This window comes from Psammomys obesus, unplaced genomic scaffold, assembly GCF_907164565.1.
Source record: "Psammomys obesus unplaced genomic scaffold, mPsaObe1.curated_primary_1811, whole genome shotgun sequence".
NCBI classification, from domain to species: domain Eukaryota; kingdom Metazoa; phylum Chordata; class Mammalia; order Rodentia; family Muridae; genus Psammomys; species Psammomys obesus.
The window spans coordinates 24,965,643-24,984,756 of record NW_026595981.1 but is presented as its reverse complement, the minus strand read 5'-3'; the positions used below and the strand labels follow the sequence as shown (position 1 = coordinate 24,984,756).

Here is a 19,114-nt window from a genome sequence, read left to right as displayed (position 1 = left end):
CATTTCTGCATTGCTGCTTTATCTCTCAAAAAAAAAAAAAAAAATCTGGTGCGGTGCAAACCCTCACTTTCTGGGTACTCACCCACTCCGTTTGAACAAACTTTTTATGGAATCTTTATGAAGATATAGTGCTGTTCAAATGGATTAATTCCTGATTATAGAATTTCTGACTTGATTAAAAATATTTTAGAAGGTTAAAGAGTTAAAAGAAAGTTTATGGCTGCAATAAATATTTTTGTGGACTCCAAATGCCTCACTAGGAGACAGGCTTGAGACAGATTTGTGGATTCAGATAAACTTTCACTGACTCTAAGGATGGCACCCTGTACCGTGGTATATACCATTAATATAAGCAAGTTGGTTTAAACTTTCCATGAACCCAAAATATAATTAAGTTACCAAAAAATGTCTAAATTAAGTACAAATCTTTTTTTAAAAGATTTATTTTATTATGTATACAATGTTGCGGCTGCATGTACACCTGCACACCAGAAGAGGGCACCAGATCTCATTTTAGATGGCTGTGAGCCACCATGTGATTGTTGGGAATTGAACTCAGAACCTCTGGAAGAGCAGCCAGTGCTCCTAACCTCTGAGCCACCTCTCTAGCCCTTAAATACAAATCTTGATGTCATCAAATACAAATTGGTTCATTGTAATCCCTTATACCTTGTCACCTTATGGCATAAAATGCTGTCATTTTGAATTTACTTTGTTTCTCAGAATGAAAGACAGATTAAATTATTGTTCTGAACTCACTATCAACTAGAGATAGCTGGAGAATGTGTAGGCAGGTCAGTTCTAATTGAAAAGACATATAGTCTTGTAACTTTGGACCCTGTAAACCTTAGTCCTTGTCACTCACTATGAGCTCATGTTATGGATATATAGGTAAGAAATGTCTAGTTTTAATTAAAAAAAAAACATGTAACGTGTGAATACATGTTGTAGTTTATAATTCATCTGTTTTTGTGATTGTCTTTTTGACTATGAGGTAATTCCTTTTTCAATGTAGAAAGCTTTGTCTCAAAAAGGTATAAAAGCTGTGACCAGACAATAAACTTTGGAATTTGCTTCATCCACAAGTTGTTTATATGTAAATACATATAAAGATAAATGTTTGCATGTAAATATATGTGTTTTTTTGTAAGTATGGTATATCAGTGGATGCCAGTTGTCTGTCTGTCTGTAAGGCGCTCCTTTTGTATCTTTGTATTGTCCATTGAATATATGTATAATATGTGCAGGTCTCTACGCCTGGCTATTTGTCTATGTGTATATATGGACTGATACTATGGAACTGGCAGCCTGAACTTGTTTCTGCCGAGGAGATGCTAGCTGAAATCATCATCATCATCATCATCATCATCATCATCATCATCATCATCATCATCCTATGTAAGCCTGTGGGTATTTGTAAAAGTTGAAGTTAGAGTTTTTAACTTCATTCACCTTTTCCTCTTGAGTGCATGTGTGTGTGTGTGTGGTTTGTTTTTTATCTCTCTCTTATTTTTTTGTTTTTCAGTAGATTCACTAACAGACTCAGGGCTCTGCCATCAGCAGGCATGCGTTAGCTTAATAGAGATCTCTGAAAAGAAGGTTAATCTACCGATCAAAGAGCCACCTTTACAACCCACAACCTCCTTTTACAACCCCTAAACTAAGCCACTTTTTCAACCCTGGCTGCAGGGGGAAAAGTGGTCAGTTTAAGTTTTCCTCCTTAGCAGCATTGTAGCCAATCCCTAGTCCTGGAGAAGTAATCCTGGGCTCCCTCCCCAATTTTTTCTTCTTTCAATCATCCATCCTGATCAGTTAGCTGAGCCATCAGCTTGGCAACCCAAGAGATAAAGCAAAACCTACGAGATAAAAAGTGAAAGGAGATTCTGCATTCCATCCCAGACTTTACCGTGAACTTTGCCGAAACAGAGGCATTGGTACTCATGTTGCGGTGACCACCCCAACCATAAAATTACTTTGTTCCTACTTTAACTATAAGTTTGCTACTATTATGAATCATAACTATCTGATATGTGACTCCTGTGAGAAGGTCATTTGATCCCCCAAAGGGGTTGCAATCTACAGGTTGACAACTGCTGGCCTCCTCGGAGGTACCTTGAAAAGGAGCAGAATAATTTAAGTGACACAAGTCACAGAAAAATAGACTTACGGTTGGATGAGGTGGCACACACCTTTAATTCCAGCACTCAGGAGGCAGAGGCAGGTGGATCTCTGTGTTTGAGACAGCTTGGTCAGTGTACGTAAAGAGTTGCAGGCCATCCAGGGTACACACTGAGACCCTGTCTCAATCATTCCATCCATCCATCCATCCATCCATCATTCAGTCAATAAATGGATATATTTGACTTTATAAAGATTTTAAATCTTCTAAAGCTAGGCATGGTAGTACACATTTGTAATCTCCAGTACCAATGACATGGCAATTAAGAAAAAATTGTTTACCAGTTGGTGGTGGTGAATGTTTTTAATCCCAGACTTGGGGGGTTCAAGGCCATCCTGATCTACAGAGTGAGTTCCAGGACATCCAGGGCTACACAGAGAAACTCTGTCTTGAAAAGCAAAACAAAAAAGTTCTTTGTTTTGTTTTATTTATTTTATGTATATGAGTGTTCTATCTGCATCTACACCTGCATTCCAAGATTGAATTGCTGGGAACTGGTCACCGGGAATTGAATTCAGGACCTCTGGAAGAGCAGAAAGTGCTCTTAACTGCTGAACCATCTCTCCAGCCCAGCAAAACAAAATTCCGTCGTTACGTGTATTTTATTTTGTGTGTGGCTGTTTTGCCTACATGGATGTGTGTGTGAGTCACCTGTGTGTCTAGTGTCCACAGAAACCAGAAAAGGGCACCAAATCCCCCTGGAAGTAGAGTTATGGATGGTGGTGGGAATTACATCTGGGACCTCTACAAGATCAACCATCTTATTTCAGGCTCTTAACTGCTGAGACATCTCCTCAGCCCCAGACAGCAATTTTGAAAATAGCCTGAGGTATACGAGATCTTGCTTCAACAAAACAAAACATGAAAATGGAGATCTCAGGAGCTCTCAGTTGGTTGCATGCACAAAAGCGTGGGTCACACGCCTCCTCCTGGGTGGAGCAGGAGGGTCAGAAGTTGTCAGCTGCCTAGTGAGTTTGAAGTCATCCTTGGGATCCAGGAGACTTCCCCTTTAAAAAAAAAAAAAAAAAAAGGATGGATCCAGGCATAGTCACACACACCTTTAATCCCAGCACTCAGAGAGGCAGAACAGGTGGATCACTGTGAGGTCAAGGCCAGCCTGGTCTACAAAGTGAGTCCAGGACAGCCAAGGCTACACAGAGAAACCCTGTCTTGAAAAAAAAAAAAGTATGGGAGGAAGAAATATTAGCTGGCTCGAGCATTCATGAGAATTTATTGACTCCTGTGTATGAGTGTGCCTGTCCTTGTGACAAGGACTCACCATGCAGCCCTGACTGGCCTGCAGCTCACTGTGAGGAGCAGGACGGCCACTGTGAAGATCTGCCTGCCTCGCGCTGAGATTAAAGATGTGCACTACCACACCTGTCCGTGAGAATTTATTTTGAAACCTGAGGAAGCCGTTTAGAATCCAGTGAATAAATACAAATATGTGAACATAATTTACAAGAGGATCTGCAGTGGGCGACCACGTGACAAACTCATCAGCCTTATCAGTAGTCAATGGTATTAATTAAAATAATGGAGAACTGCCATTCTCTGCCATTGTTTCCTAAATACTGGAATATTTATAGTATAGGTTACTATACTGGTCAAGGCGTCATAAAATAGTCTCTCTTATGGATTCCTAGAGGCAATACGAGCAATTGTTTTGAAAACAACTGCCAATATTAATAAATACCGAGAGCCAAGGTATTCAGAACTTCCAATTATAAGGCTCCGACAAAAGGGGACAGTCAACCCTGCATAGTGATGTTGGTATCATCACACAAATTGTGATGGTAATTGGAAGCAATGGAAAATTTCAGCAATAAAGAGATTCACCAAGATAGTAGATCTGCTGTAATAAGCTGCAGTCACGAGAATGTTAATCACCAGAACTGGAGCCACACGGGGCACATTCTGTTCTGCTTATTAGACTTAGTGGCGGCAGAGCGGGGTCCATGCCATGGAAAATCTTCAAAGGACAACTTGGTTGAATTGATTCCCTCCTACTCTGTGGGTCCTAGGACCTGAACCTAGGTTCTCAGGTTTGGTGGCACACACTGTTACAGGTTGAGCCTTCTTGTCAGCTCAGCTATATTCTATGTAAAAAGAAAAAGGCGGGTTGGAGATAGAGCTGAGTCCACGGTGGAGTACTTGCTCTGCATATAAAAGCCCTTGGACTTGATTCTAGAGTCTTACATGCCCACTGGAGCAAGCTTTCTCTCTCCCTCTCCTCTCTCTCACCACCCCACCTCCCCAGACTGCTCATGATGGCTGACACTCTTCATATTGAAGTCACGGCAGTTCCTCGGAGTACTTGCCTCACACGGGTGAAGCTCTAGGTTCAATCTGTTAAATCATTTCTGTTAAAAAAAAAAAAAAAAGTCGGTATCATCCCATACTTTACTATACTCTACTTCTGTACTTTGGGTTGGAGAGACGGCTCAGTTTAAGCACCGACGCTTGTTGCTCTTCCAGAGGCTCTGTTCCCAGCGCCCACACGCTGACTCACAGCCACCTGTAACTCCAGCTCCAGGGGATCTGATGACTTCCTTTGACCTCCAAAGCTCCAAAGGCACCAGAGAGGGACGTGGTGCACATATGTATACTCAGACTAAACACTCATGCACAGAAAAGAAAAATGAATGTTTAAAAAATTAAAATACTTAACATCTATTTACCTTATCCTTTCCCACTAGAATAAAGGTTATTTTATATATGTGTGCATATATATATATAAAGCCATCCTGCCAAACGCACTCCATCAGAAGGGTTTAAAAGACAATCTGAGTCTCCTAAAAAAAAAAAAAAAGCAAAACACTTTAAAAACTGACACCAGCCAGGAGGTGGTGGCGCACGCCTTTGATCCCAGCGCATAGGAGGCAGAGACAGGTGGATCTCTGTAAATTCGAGGGCAGCCTGGTCTACAGAGCTAGTACTAGGACAGCCAGGGCTACTTGGAGAAAGAAACCCTGTCTCAGCCGGGCACGGTGGTGCACACCTGTAATCCCAGCACCCAGCGAGGCACAGGCAGGCGGGTCTGTGTGAGGTCGAGGCCAGCCTGGTCTACAGAGGGGGTTCCAGGACAGCCAAGGCTCCACAAAGAAACCAAAGAGAGAGAGAGAGAGAAAGAGAGGGAGGGGCAGAAGGAGGGAGGGAGAAAGAGAGAAAGAGAGAAAGAGAGAGAGAGAGACAGAGAGAGAGAGAGAGAGAGAGAGACGAGAGACCCCATCTCTCTGATCACCCTGACACCGAAGGAATACGGAAGTGGCCCCCCTTGGAAGTAACAAATCTTGAGGGGACCAATCAGAACAGAGCATGGGCGTTTCTGGCCCACCTGCCGGCTCAGGCTGCGCTTTCCCGCTCAGCCTCTGGGGGGCGCCCCGAGCCGGGTATGCGGGACCTGGACCAGGGCTTGTGCGTCTGCGGCCGTCAAGACGTCACGTCTGGTCCCGGGCGGAAGTCTTCAGCTGAGCCGACCGGGAAGTAGCTGAAGACCGGGCGATGGGAACTCTGGAGGTCTCACTCCGGGCCGGACCCGAGGCCACCGTGCCCCCGCGGTAGAGCGAGCCTGGGCGGCGGGCTCCGGGGTCCTGAGGTGAAGAGCGCCGGGGCCTGAAGTGAGACTTTAGGGAGTCCTAGAATCCCTGACGGCCACTTCGGGGGCCCCTTCCCCCGCCCGGGAGTCCAAACTGTCTCAGCCGGGCTCTTCCCCGGAAGCAGGTCCTCTTGGTGTTATACCGCTCCCGGGGGGAAGAGCGCGGACCGGGATGGCCCTCTTCACCTCCACCTCCCAAGGCAGGGGCTAGCCTCCGGCCCGAGGTTCAGGGGCGCCGAGCCTTAACCTCGTCTTTTCTCCGCTGCCGCAGGCATGGAGGGGTCAAAGGCGTCCAGCAGTACCATGCAGGTGAGCTTCGTGTGCCAGCGCTGCAGCCAGCCTCTGAAACTGGACACGAGCTTCAAGATCCTGGACCGGGTCACCATCCAGGAACTCACAGGTCAGCAGGATTCGCGAGAAGGGGGTGGTCTGGAAGGTGGGAAATGGGCGACTTTAGAGACGACGTGGCTGCAGTCTCTGGTTTTCGGTTTCCTCATCAGGAGTAGAGTGTTCTGACGTTGTCTCCAGAGTGAAGGAATAGAACAGATTTTCTTGAGGACTTACCGTGTACCAGGTGTATTTCATGTAGTCCTTGGGACAATCCCGGTGGAAACCAGGCTTTGTGGCTCATATCCGTTAATTGCAGCACTCAGGAGTTGTATAAACAGGAGCTGCCTCAAGTTCCGGGCCAGCTTGGGCTATAGAACAAGTCCCTGTTTCTAGAAATAAAAAGAGCAAGAGACGTTCCATGGTTATGTCCTTTTACAGGTGAAAAATTGAGGTTTACAGAGGTCGTGTGACTTGAACTTACCCGAGGGCCTGCTAAGTGTAGGGGAGTCTAGAGGCCTGAAGAAGCGCAGAAGGTGACTATAGGGAGTTGAAACAAGTTCGCGGACCTGGCATTAGCCTGTAAACCTTGGTCTTGTATCTCTCTGGACCTTGGTTTACTTTTTAAAAATTAGTACTATTACTTATTTATGTATATGGGTGTTTTGTTTATATATATCTGTCTACATGAATGCCCGATGCCCAAAGAAGCCAGAAGAGGGTATCAGATCCCCTGAACTGGAGATAACAGGTGATTGTGAGCCACCATGTGAGGGCTGGGAGTCAAACCTAGGTCCTCTCTCTGCAAGAGCAACAAGTGCTCTAAACTACTGAATGATGTGCCCAGCCCCTATTCTTATTTTTATTTATTTATTTATTATTTATACAGTATTCTGCCTGCATGTATGCCTACATAGCAGAAGAGGGCACCAGATCTCATTATAGATGGTCTTGAGCCACCATGTGGTTGCTGGGAATTGAACTCAGGACCTTTGGAAGAGCAGCCAGTGCTCCTAACCGCTGAGCCATCTCTCCAGGCACCCCTTCTTCTTTTTAAAAATATTATTATTACTATTACTATTATTATTTTAGACAGACTCTCACTATGCACCCTTTGGCTGTCCTCATACTCATACTGTCCTGCCTCTGCCTCCAGAGTTCTAGAATTAAAGACATTGATCAGCACTACTTTTCACATTTTTAAAGGTTACTTGTGCATTGAAAGTGTAAAAGTGGTAAAGGCACCCTTCATCTCCCAAGTGTTGGAGTACAGGCATGTGCTACTGTGCCCAGCTTTACACATTTCTTAACTTTTTGATATGTTTTTAAAGTCTGACACATTTATGGGGCACCACTTGATGTTTGAATACACAAACAGTGTTCAAATCAGGGTTAGCACATTTGTCTCTTCCAACATTTATTGTTTCCTTGCGGCAAAAACATTCCTAATCTTCCCTTCCGGCTTTTTGGGACTGTGCAGTTCATTATGGCTCCCATAGTCAACACTGTTCAATAGGACACCAGAATTTGTTTCTCCTGCCTAACTGACCTGTTGACCTTTTTGTATCCCTCCCCTACCATCTGCAGCCCCTAAGAACCACCATTTTGCTCTCAGTTTAAATGAGGTATACCACATATGAGATGGTTCAGTGATTGCTTTTGTGTGCCTGGGTAATTTCACTTAATGTATGGCCTTCGGTCTTAAATGATGGAGTTCATGTTTAATTAAAAAAAAAAAAGCTGAATAGATTTTCATTTGTGTGTATATTAGCTGTATTTTTGTTGTTGCTGTTTTGTTTTTGAGGTAGAGTCTTAATATATAACCCAGGCTGGCTTTAAAAACATGATTGAATTTCCTCAGCCTCTGAAGTACTAGGATTATAGCCATGTGCCCCTGTACATGGCTCTCCCATAGGCCCTCTCCTGATGCTGGGGTTTGAGGAGGGCCTTGCTGGTGCTTGACAGTGTTCTGCCACTTGGCCACATCCCAGCCCTACATTCTTTGACACCCGGGAGCAGACAGAGTATAGCTGTCCAGAAAATTTTCTCACCCCTTCCCAGTTTTTCTAGGGTAGAGGGATACTAACTTTTGTGATGGAAAAACTTAACTATAGGGCTGGAGAAATGGCTTACTGGTTAGGAGAGTTTGGTGCTGTTCTTCCCGAGGGCCTGAGTTCAGTTCCCAGTGCCCACATTAGGTCATTCACAACTGCCTGTAACTCCAGCTCCAGGTGATCTGACACCTTCCTGTCCACACCCATAGTACACATATACCCATAATTTTTAAAAATTGTTTTAATTTTTAAGAGTTTTAAATATATAAGGAATCCCTACCTGCCTATCATCTAGTTTCAACAATTACAAACACATGTTCAATGATCGTTGGTCAGTACACCCATCCATTGTTCTCTGTTCTGCAATAACTAAAGTAATTGTCTAGGACATGAAGACTAACTCTTTCTGCATGACTCTTAAAGTCATGACATCTATTGTGCTTTCAGGAAGAGGGGGAAGAAAACATTTTTCTATGTGTAAAGAATAAAAAAAGGGGGCTGGAGAGATGGGTCAGTGGTTAAGAGCATTGGCTGCGCTGCCAGAGGACCGCGTCCAATTCCCAGCACCCACATGGCGTCTCACAGGTGTCTCTAGCTCCAGTTCCTGTGTTTTGGATACCCTCACACAGACACATATGTAGGCAAACATAAAACAAACCAGTAAATTACTAAGAATTAAAAAAGGCGAGCAGTGGTGGCACAAATCATTAATCCCAGTACTCAGGAGTTCAAGGCCAGTCTGGTCTATCTCCATATTGAGTTCCAAGCTAGCCAGGACTACATAGGCCCTGTCTAAAGAGAGGGAGAGATTGTAGTAGGGTTTGGGCTGGTAATAAAGCTATTTCAGATTCTTTTCCCAGGCTTTGCAAAGCCCTCCTGCTTTGATGAGACTGTTTCTGACCCAGGATTTTCCTTACCCTTAGCTCCATTACTTACCACAGCCCAGGAGAAACCAGGAGAGACCCAGGAGGAAGAGGCTAACCCAGGAGAGGTAAAAGAAGTACCCTCTCCCCATCCTCCTTACAGTATGCCAGACGGGAGGCTTGACATGAAAGCACCACAGTACAGGCTGGATTTCTGCATAGTGTTTGGTGCCTCCAAACTTTGGGGGTTAATGATAAAGCGTGGTTATAAAAGACACTCTAGCCAGACAAGGTGTTGCCACCTGTAATGCTAGTGCTTGGGAGGCTGAGGCCTTGTGGGTCACAGATGAAGCCAGCCTGGGCTGCGTGGTGAGTTCTAGACCAGCCTGAGATGCATATATGAAAAACAAAAAAAAATAGGGCTTAGAGCTGACGTGGTGGTGCATGCCTGTAATCTCAGCACTAAGAGAGGCAAAGGCAGGAAGATCTCTGTGAGTTTGAGTTCAAAGCCAGCTTGGTCTACAAAATGAGTCCAGGACACAGAGAAACCCTGTCTTGAATAATAATAATAAAAAAAAAAGGTAGAGGGCTGGAGAGATGTCTCAGGTGAAGAGCACTGTCTGCTCTTCCAGAGGTCCTGAGTTCAATTCCTAGCAACCACATGGTGGCTCACAACCATCTATACTGGGATCTGATGCCTTCTTCTGGCATGCTGGCATCCATGCAGATAGAGCATTCATGCATTAAATAAATAAAATCTTAACAACAACAAAAAAAAAGGTCAATGACTAAGGTCAGAGATGAATGACCTATGTATTTGGGCTGCTCTAGGGTGTTCTTGATTTTTTTTTAATTTTCTATAGCTATTTCTCCGTTCCTTCTCCATTCACAAACATATCTTGCTTCGACAGAGGGTTGTATCTTTACCATGGACATGAAAGATTAGCAGTGTTAGAATATATCATTTTAAAATTTTAGTGCTGTCAGTGATGACGCTGTGATCATAATTCAGAGGTAGAGCCCTTGCCTTGCATGGGCCAGGCCCTGGGTTCAGTCTCCGCTTTACAGTGATGATGATGATAATAACAATAATAATAGAGATGCTTTTCATTATCAAAGATAGGTGTTGGAAGTTGTTTTTCTTTTGCGTGGAGCAGGTCGTTGTAGAATTTACTGATTAGGGAGAGGAGCCCAGGGAACTCTACTGCAAAGCAGAGAAGGTGGGTGGGAAAAGGAAGGGAATCCAGGCAGGAGCCATGGTCAAACACTGGTGGGCCCCTCTGTGGAGCAGCATCCTGTTAGAGGGCGTTGGCTTCACCCTTGTGATAAGGGAATATTTATCCACCTGTCTGTCTGTCATTGGGAAAATGGAACCTTAAGTGGGTTGGGAGCTGTTATTTCTGGCCACGTGCTCTGCAGGGAATCTAGGGTACAAGGTCAGAGAAAGCCTGCAGGGAAGCAAAAGAGGCAGGCAGCTGAAGCCAGTGATGTTATGAAGAAATGCTGGAAAACTGTTGACGCTGATGGTGGGCATGCCGTTCTGGTACTGACAGGCCCACTGCTTTTTTTAAATTGCATTCAAGAAACACTTTATTTTTTTTCCTAAAAACACATAGAGAAAGCAAACCAAACAACCCATACGTGGTCTACTTTGTGCCGTGACAAACTTCATTGCAGTCTGTTCTGCCTTCTGCCTTGTACCATGACTTAGGGTGTTTGCCTCCTTAATTGCCAAGTGTTAAATGCAAATGGAACCACAGATAAAGTGTAGTATCCTTAGGAAATGCTGTTCCCCATCAAAGAAAGCAATCATCAGATGGTATGAGGAAGTTGTCTGTGCTGTGGGTCCTTTCTTAGTTTCTATGTACAAAGTCCGTGTCTAGGTTTCCACCTTATTTTTTGAGACAGTCTCTAACTTGGACCAGGATCAGTCCTGGAGCTTGAGGATTAGGCTGGCTGCTTATGTCCGTAGGGTAGGAAGATCCTCCCAGTTTTGCCATTACAGGTGCACAGCCCGCTCACTCTTTGGTTTTTGTACAGTTCTTTTTTGTTTTGTTTTGTGGGTTTGTTGTTTTGTTTTTGCTTCTGAGACAGGGTCTGTCTACGTAACTTTGGCTCTTGTGCTGTGTAGACTAGGCTCTTTCACAGAGATCTGCCTGTCTCTGCCTCCCAGAGTGCTGGGCTCAAAGGCATACGCCACCATGACCCATTTGTTTGTTTAACTGTGGGTCCTCTGAACTCCGGTCCTCTTCCTTGAATAGAATGTTTTCTACTTAGCTGTCTCCCAGCCCAGAGACCACCCACTTCTTAAGTTGCTCAGTTTATCAAGTTCTTGTGGTTCTCAATCTAGGCTAAAGCCAAATAGTTCTCAGGCTGTTGGGGAAATAAACTGCACTCTACATTGCCGGAATTCTGATGCTCTTTTATTTCTGTCTCAGGAACCATTTGTTGAAACTCGCCAGGATGGTGTCTCTCGAAGATTCATCCCCCCAGCCAGGTGCTTACTATTCCTCATCCCCTGTTTCTTGCCAAAGACCAAGGACATTTTTCTTAGACTTAGGAGTTAGGACTTGGGACCAGGAGATGTAAATTATTGTCTAGCCTTTTGGCTCTTTTTAGGAAAGATATGTCCCCTTATCCCTGACCATCACCTTTCAGCGTGTTTTTTTTTCCCCCTGTAGCCATCATACAGAGTCAATACCCGTAGCAGTGAAGTGAGGGGTGCTGAGGGAGCGACTGAGATGGGTGCTTGAGAAGCTTTTTAGTAGATGTTGAGGCTCTTAGTTCTCACTGATGTAGCAGCTAAAAGTTGCTGTCATGGAGAGTAATATTAAAAAATGGTCTTCTTGATTCTCCTTCCTTTTTGCTGTAGACATACATATCAATTTTTGGTGCCCCCTCCCCCTCCTTAGTCCATCCAAGGCTAACCTGGTGCTGAGTAGTGCCCCTGCGGAAGACCAGGATGGCCTTCCCTTGGGAGAGAGGTACTCTGGGAGGCCCGCCTGGGCTAGGAGTAGGTATGCATCTTGAGGCCCCTCAGCCGGTGTTTGAGAGTCTCTGCCACTGGCCGCACAGTAGGTGGAGGAGGCCTCTCTGCCCCCTCATGTGGCCCATGGGTGGGGGCCTATCTGCAGGATGATGTCCACAGAAAGTGCTAATAGCTTCACTCTGATCGGGGAGGCATCTGATGGCGGTACCATGGAGAATCTCAGCCGGAGGCTCAAGGCAAGTTGTCCTTATTTCACTGTCCAGAAATATGTGTGGTTGGTACAGGGGGTGGCCAGGCGGATAGCCCAGGAGAGGCCCCATCCCAACTGTTCTGTGCTTCCAGGTCACTGGAGACCTTTTTGACATCATGTCGGGCCAGACAGATGTGGATCACCCATTGTGTGAGGAATGCACAGACACTCTTTTAGACCAGCTGGACACTCAGCTCAATGTCACTGAAAATGAATGTCAGAACTACAAGTGAGTTCCTCTAGGGCCAGGGTTTGGGCCTGGGAGACTCCTTGGCCCCTCAGATTTAAGAGCTGTGCTCCCCTCAGGCACATAGAACAGCAGGCGCCCTCTCATCAGCAGACCGTGTTTGTGTCCTTGGCAGACGCTGTTTGGAGATCCTCGAGCAAATGAACGAGGATGACAGTGAACAGCTCCAGAGGGAGCTCAAAGAGCTGGCCCTAGAGGAGGAGAGGCTGATCCAGGAGCTGGAGGATGTGGAAAAAAACCGCAAGGTAGTGGCAGAAAACCTGGAGAAGGTCCAGGCTGAGGCGGAGAGACTGGATCAGGAGGAGGCTCAGTGAGTGCTTGCCCTGCTCTGCTGCCCTCGGCCTCTAGCACCAGGAGGGGGGTGTGTGCCAGCTGAATGTCTGACTGGGCCAGCTGTCAGTGCCGGGTCTGCTCCGAATCCTGCGCGTGGTTCCTGGGCCTGTTTCCAGAAGAGTGTTGGGAGGGCTGTAGATGAAGACATGACATGAGAAATGAAGAAAGGATGCTAGTTGGGTCCAGTGTGGCACCAGTGCTCCGAAAACAACGCTCTTGCTTGGGTCAGTTAAATGGTTCTGTGGGTTTAAGTGCTTTCTGTCAAGCCTGATGACCTGAGTTCAGTCCTGAGACCCACAAGGTGGAAGGAGACCCAGCTCCGCCCACACACAAATAAATAAATGCAACGAGAGACCCGGTGTTTTGAGACACCGGGTTTCTCTGTGTAGCTCTGGCTATGCTGGAACTCCCTCTGTAGGTCAGCCTGGCTGAGAGACTCACTTTTAACTTGTTTCACTTCTGAAAAAAAAAAAAAAATCAAAAATACAGAAAATGTTTTGTCATAGTTCACAAGGTTCTTTTTTTTCTTCTATATTTTAAAATGTGGGCATCTGGAATTTGAGATACTTTTCTACTTTGTAGTCAAAACATTCCTCTGAGAGGAAGTAGTGCCAGCTGTAGAGAGTTCTGTAATTAAATGTAGTTATATCACTAGAGTAAATCCTTCAGCAGAGTGATGAGAAAGAAACTGAGCCCCCAGAGCCAGCTCTCATGGCCCCCTTGGTGGCTCACAGGTACCAGCGTGAGTACAGTGAGTTCAAGAGACAGCAGCTGGAGCTGGATGATGAGCTGAAGAGTGTAGAAAACCAGATGCGCTACGCCCAGATGCAGCTGGACAAGCTGAAGAAGACCAACGTTTTCAATGCGACCTTCCATATTTGGTAATAAGTGCTGCCGGTGGGGGGGCACATCTGGGAAGCACTTCATATTTGGACTGTAGCCGTTAGCAACATACCAGGTGACCACCTCCCTATAGGTGAGGCACTGTAGATCATCTTTGCCTAAGCCAGGTTTCTGTGTGCGTGTGTGCATGAGAGCGCAAGCTCAGGAATGTGCGCGCGCACACAAGCAGGATGCTGGAGTTCAGCGGTATCTGCCTACCAAGTCCTGTCTACCCACCAAATCCTGATACTTGCCTGATACTGCTTTAAAAATTATTTTTAATTAGCTGAGCCAAATTGTCTACTGTGCCTACAATGAAAGTCAGAAAAGGGGTCAGGGGAGAAGAAAACAGATTTATAAAACTTGCGAGATTTTCCACTTTCACCCAAAACCTAGCCTGAATCCCTCTCCTTCAGATCCACACACCCAGGCTCCCCCTGGCGTTTTAAACAGATGCCCCAATCCCAAGTCACCTTTCCCAGCTGCTTTGATGCCAAAGTGGAACCCTGAGAGTCACTGATTATGCTCATGCTCCTCCCCTGACAGGAACCCACAAATACTGAAGTCAAACAAAGCCAGCAGGTGCCCTGAGCCCGCTCCTCCCTCCCTCTCCTTTAGGTTTGTGTGTTTGCCTTCACGTATGTTCACATGCGTGCCTGGTGCCTACAGGGCCAGATGAGGGAGTCAGACCCCTTGGGAGTGGAAGAGCAGAAAGTTGTGAGCTGCACTGTGGGTATCAGGAATCAAATTTGGGTCCCTGGAAGAGCAGCCAATGATCCCAATAGCTGGGCTTCTCTCTAGCCCCAGGCGCTGAGTTATCAACCCCAGACCCATTCATGCATTTCCTATTGAATTAGTGACGCTGAGTGTCTGCTGTGTGGAAGGCTTGTGCTGAGCACCCGAAGGGTCAAACAGACCACACACAATCTAGCAGTTCCCTGTGACCTGGAAGGACTTTGTAAACAGGCAGAGTGCTACAGTGTGATAGCGGTAGGCCAGGTGCTGGGTGAGCCGAGAGGGCACTTGCCCAGTTTGGGAAGAAGCCTGGAAATTTCCCCAAGAAGGCTCATGTGGCTGAGAGTGAAGTACGGGTCTACAGAGGAGTTGTTCCTGGCAGAGAACATCGTGTGCTGAGAAACGGGAGCAAGGGAGTGGTGCACTGAAAGAACTGAAAGGATCTTATTGTGACTGAAACTTAGTGTAAGGGGCAAGCGGAGATAGGAAACCGGAGAGTTACCGTTATTCAGGCGTTTGGACTTGATCCTGAAGGCAGAGGGAATGACTGGAGCATTTCAGACGGGGAAGTGACAGAAGGACATTTGCCTTTGTGAATGATAGCTTTTCTTAATAACGGGTGAGAAATTGGCTGGGAAGGACGTTACATTGCTGGGCATCTAAACTGGAAAAGAGTAGCAGTCTTGAGATGGAGGGAAGTAGATTTTTTTTTTTTTTTTTTTGAGACAGGACTTCTAAGCGTAACAACCTTGGCGGTCCTGGAACTCACTGTGTAGACCAGGCTGGCCTGGAAATCACAGAGGTCTGCCTGCCCCTGCTTCTCTAGTGCTGGGATCAGAGGTGTGCACCACCACACTTGGCAGAAGTAGACACATTTAAGACAAGTAGGAAGGTGCTAAAGAGAGGGCTTGGCCATGGTTAAGAGCATTTGTTGCTCTTGCAGAGGATTTCAATTTCCAGCACCTACGTGGTGGCTCACAACCATCCATAATCCCAACTCCAGGGATCCAACAGTCATGCCTTGGTGCACATTCATACATGCAAGTGAAGAAAAGAAAAAACATTTATACACATCAAAAAAAAAAATCTAAGAGGGGGAGGAGACAGACACAGTGGCGTTTGCTGGCTTTGACTTTGATATTTGTGTTTTTTTTAATCGGGGGAGGAGCATAAACATAGTCAGTGACTCTCACAGTTCCACTTTGGCGTGGAAAAGATGATGCCTTGGGGCATCCGTTTAAAATGCCAGGGGAAGCTTAGGTATATAGTTATGAAGAAAAGGAGAGGGAGTCATGCTAGGTTTTGGGTAAAAGTGGGCAATCTCAAGTTTTGCCTCTTTTTCCTCCCCTGACCCCCTTTCTGCCTTTTCCTGTAGGCACAGTGGACAATTTGGCACAATCAATAATTTCAGACTAGGTCGTTTGCCCAGTGTTCCTGTCGAGTGGAATGAAATCAATGCTGCTTGGGGCCAGACAGTGTTGCTGCTCCATGCTCTGGCCAATAAGATGGGTCTGAAATTTCAGAGGTGAGAAAATGCAGTTCTTCCGTATTGCCCGGGTGAAGTGTGTCTTTGACGCAATGTGTCTGTACTACCTGGTACTGCTCTGCTGTGGGTGGAGGGCATCGGGGCCCTCATCCCAAGGCTCTTGCCTGTGGTATCGTGGAGCAGTCCTCAGACTCCAGCAGTGGTCCCCAGCAGTCTCCAGAACCTAGTTTTTCCCTAAGAAAGTTTCAGGCTTCATTTTTAAAAAATCCACCAGGGTGTCCAACCTTTAGATATCGAAACATGTTATTGTGGTCTGCAAATGTATTGAGTCTCAGGCATAGCTATCCTGGGACAAGGACAACCCACAAGCCACAAGTTATATGCATCTTTTAAACCAAAATAACTGGCATGGTGTTAAACACTGGTAATCCCAGTACTGGGGAAGCTGAGGCAGGAGGATCAAAAGTTCAGAGTCAACCTGGTCTATATAGGGAGACCCTGCCATTTCAAAAAAAACAAAACAAAACAAAGCCAAAACAGACATTAACGCTATTTTGATGAATGCTCCCCCAGTTATATAATAGATAGAATTATTTAAGACTTTAAATATGGATGCTGGGAGTGGATGGGAAAAAAATGATAAGATGCAGATTGAAAATTCCTGGGTGCAGCCAGGTGGTGGTGGCATAGGCCTTTAATTCCAGCACTCAGGAAGCAGAGGCAGGTGTAGCTCTGAGTTTGAGGCCAGGTGCCTCTACAGAGGAAGTTCCAGGACAGCCAGGGTTACACAGAGAAACTCTATCTCAAAAAATAAAAAAAAATTACTGAATTGCAACTTTGTAGTAATCACTACAGGAGTCTGATATATATTTCTCTGCACCCCCACTTCAGGTACCGCCTTGTTCCTTATGGAAATCATTCATACCTGGAGTCTCTGACAGACAAATCTAAGGTATTCTGGGAGGCCCCTTTTTCATTGGCTTACAGAGTTCTTGTTTACCCAAACAAAATGGGTTTGTTGTGGGGTAGGGATGGAATAGAGTACTTGCCTAAAGTGCACGAGGCCTTGTGGTTTTGTTTTCTTTCTTTCTTTCTTTTTTTTTTTAAGCTTAGTTTTTATATCAGCTGGCATTTTCAGTTTCTCAGACAAACTTATAAGGAGCCAGCCTCTTGTTCAAACTTAGCTCTCTGGGGTTTGTAGAAAAAATTCCGTTTTTTACAACCTGTTAGAAAGGGGTCTGGGCAGATCAGAGGAGAGTGTGTACTTGAGGGAGGGGAATATCTGAAGCTCAGTAAATTTCCATTGGTAGGAAACTGCCAAGAGTTGCTGTTTGCCGGTGCCTGTTGAAAGTTGTTGAGGGCTCTAAAAGACATTGGTCAGCTACAGTCCATGTTCTGGTGGGTGCAGGCGAAGCTTGGGTGACTGGAGGCCCCGGAATGACGGGGGCGTGCCCATAGCCAGTCTTCTCTCCCTGGGCAGGAGCTGCCATTATACTGTTCTGGGGGACTGCGGTTTTTCTGGGACAACAAGTTTGACCATGCAATGGTAGCTTTTCTGGACTGTGTACAGCAGTTCAAAGAAGAGGTGGAGAAAGGCGAGACTCGATTTTGTCTTCCATACAGGTGAGTGTTCACCCTGTATCCCCTGAAGACTCTGTGAAATTGTAGCGAGGACTAAACTGAATTAGAGGGCCAGTGAATGAAAACAGACTTTTAAAAAATGGTCAAAAAGAAAATGGTGCACAGTCACATGACATTATGAACAAGGACTAATTTGGTATTGTGAGCAGAACTATGTGACCACCTGACTATTCTCTTGGGTGGTGGTAGAGATTTTCTTGGCACAGAGCTCAAGTTTGCAGTCCCATTTCAGAAAGGCTTTCCCTGCAGCCTTTGGGAATAGACAAGAATGCTTTTCTTAGTGTAGCAGCCCAGCATAGAGACTGGTTCAAGAGACTGAGTTGGAAAGGCAGGTGAGATGGGCACACCCATAACTCTATCACTCAGGAGGCTGAGGCAGGAAGTGTGTGTTTTTTTTTTAAGGTCAGTCTGTGCTTTGTAGTGAGAAAGGAAGGGGCAGAGTTGAATTTTCTTGCACCCTAATACAAAGTTTTTGTTTTCTTCTGCCTCCCTCTCTGCTCCTTGAGTTCAGGATGCCTAGGCAGACAGTGAAGGGTATTGTTTCCTTCATTTCCCCCTGCTCCAGACTTCTCACCTGTTTGGCTGTGTGTCCTGTCCTGTACTCTGCAGTACAATGAGACTCTGTGACAGCTTTTGGTTTTAGGCTTTCCAGCAAATCTAAAACATATTAGTGGTAGTTTTTCACCAGGCATTCTTTATCAGATAAAATGACGTGAATGGTCTTATGATGGAGTTGCAGTTTGCCTGAACTGCCTTCGTGGCTGTGTTACTGATGAGCTCTGCTGTGTCCATCTGCAGGATGGATGTGGAGAAAGGCAAGATTGAAGACACTGGAGGCAGTGGCGGCTCCTATTCCATCAAAACCCAGTTTAACTCTGAGGAGCAGTGGACGAAAGCACTCAAGTTCATGCTGACGAATCTCAAGTGGGGTCTCGCTTGGGTGTCCTCACAGTTTTATAACAAGTGACTTACTCCTTAGGGGATGTTTGCTTTTAAGGTTTTACATTTTGTTTGGATTGGAAAGATGCTTTAAATTTGGGTAATATTAAACCACATGTTTACAACCAAAAGCCACTTTATTTTAAAATATCACGACAGTTTCCAGAGTACAGCACGCCATGTGTAGCAGACAGCCCTATCATAGTTTTGACGTGGCCCCATGACTTCCCTCTTTTCCCCCCAAAAACAGCTAAGTTAAATTTGCTTGGTTTTTTTTTAAGTTGAATTGACATTGATGTGTTTTCACTGGATTTTATCTCTCAACTTCCTGCACTTAAAATATGAAACAGAAAAGTTTTGAGATGATGTTTGTGGCACACAGTTGGGTAAGGTGGGGAAGGACACCAGGTCAGCAGCTGGGACTTTTAACTGTCCCCTCTGAGCTCTAGTACTGAGTACCTACTCTGTTATCTGTTGGAATTACAGAATGGTATTTGATACTGTTTGAGACAGAGAGATTTAATTATTTGTAATAAAGGATTTGCTACCGTCTGTTAATTACCAAGAGGTATGCCAGTATGTTTTTCTTTA

At 45.4% G+C, this 19,114-nt stretch overlaps 1 protein-coding gene across 2 annotated transcripts; it reads left to right on the top strand.

Annotated features, from left to right (window-relative positions):
- The first annotated feature begins 5,629 nt into the window (after positions 1–5,629).
- Positions 5,630–19,092, top strand: Becn1 (beclin 1). Of its 2 annotated transcripts, none has more exons than XM_055620011.1 (12): positions 5,630–5,777; positions 6,049–6,177; positions 9,082–9,149; positions 11,460–11,518; positions 12,156–12,246; positions 12,353–12,489; positions 12,623–12,817; positions 13,575–13,721; positions 15,833–15,982; positions 16,835–16,895; positions 17,424–17,566; positions 18,383–19,092. In XM_055620011.1, exons 2-12 carry the CDS (start codon positions 6,051–6,053, stop codon positions 18,549–18,551), a joined length of 1,347 nt encoding a protein of 448 aa, XP_055475986.1. In that variant the 5' UTR covers positions 5,630–5,777; positions 6,049–6,050; the 3' UTR covers positions 18,552–19,092. The 2 variants fall into 2 exon arrangements, with proteins under 2 accessions (XP_055475986.1, XP_055475985.1); XM_055620010.1 differs by having other exon boundaries at positions 5,630–5,799.
- Positions 19,093–19,114: the final 22 nt, after the last annotated feature.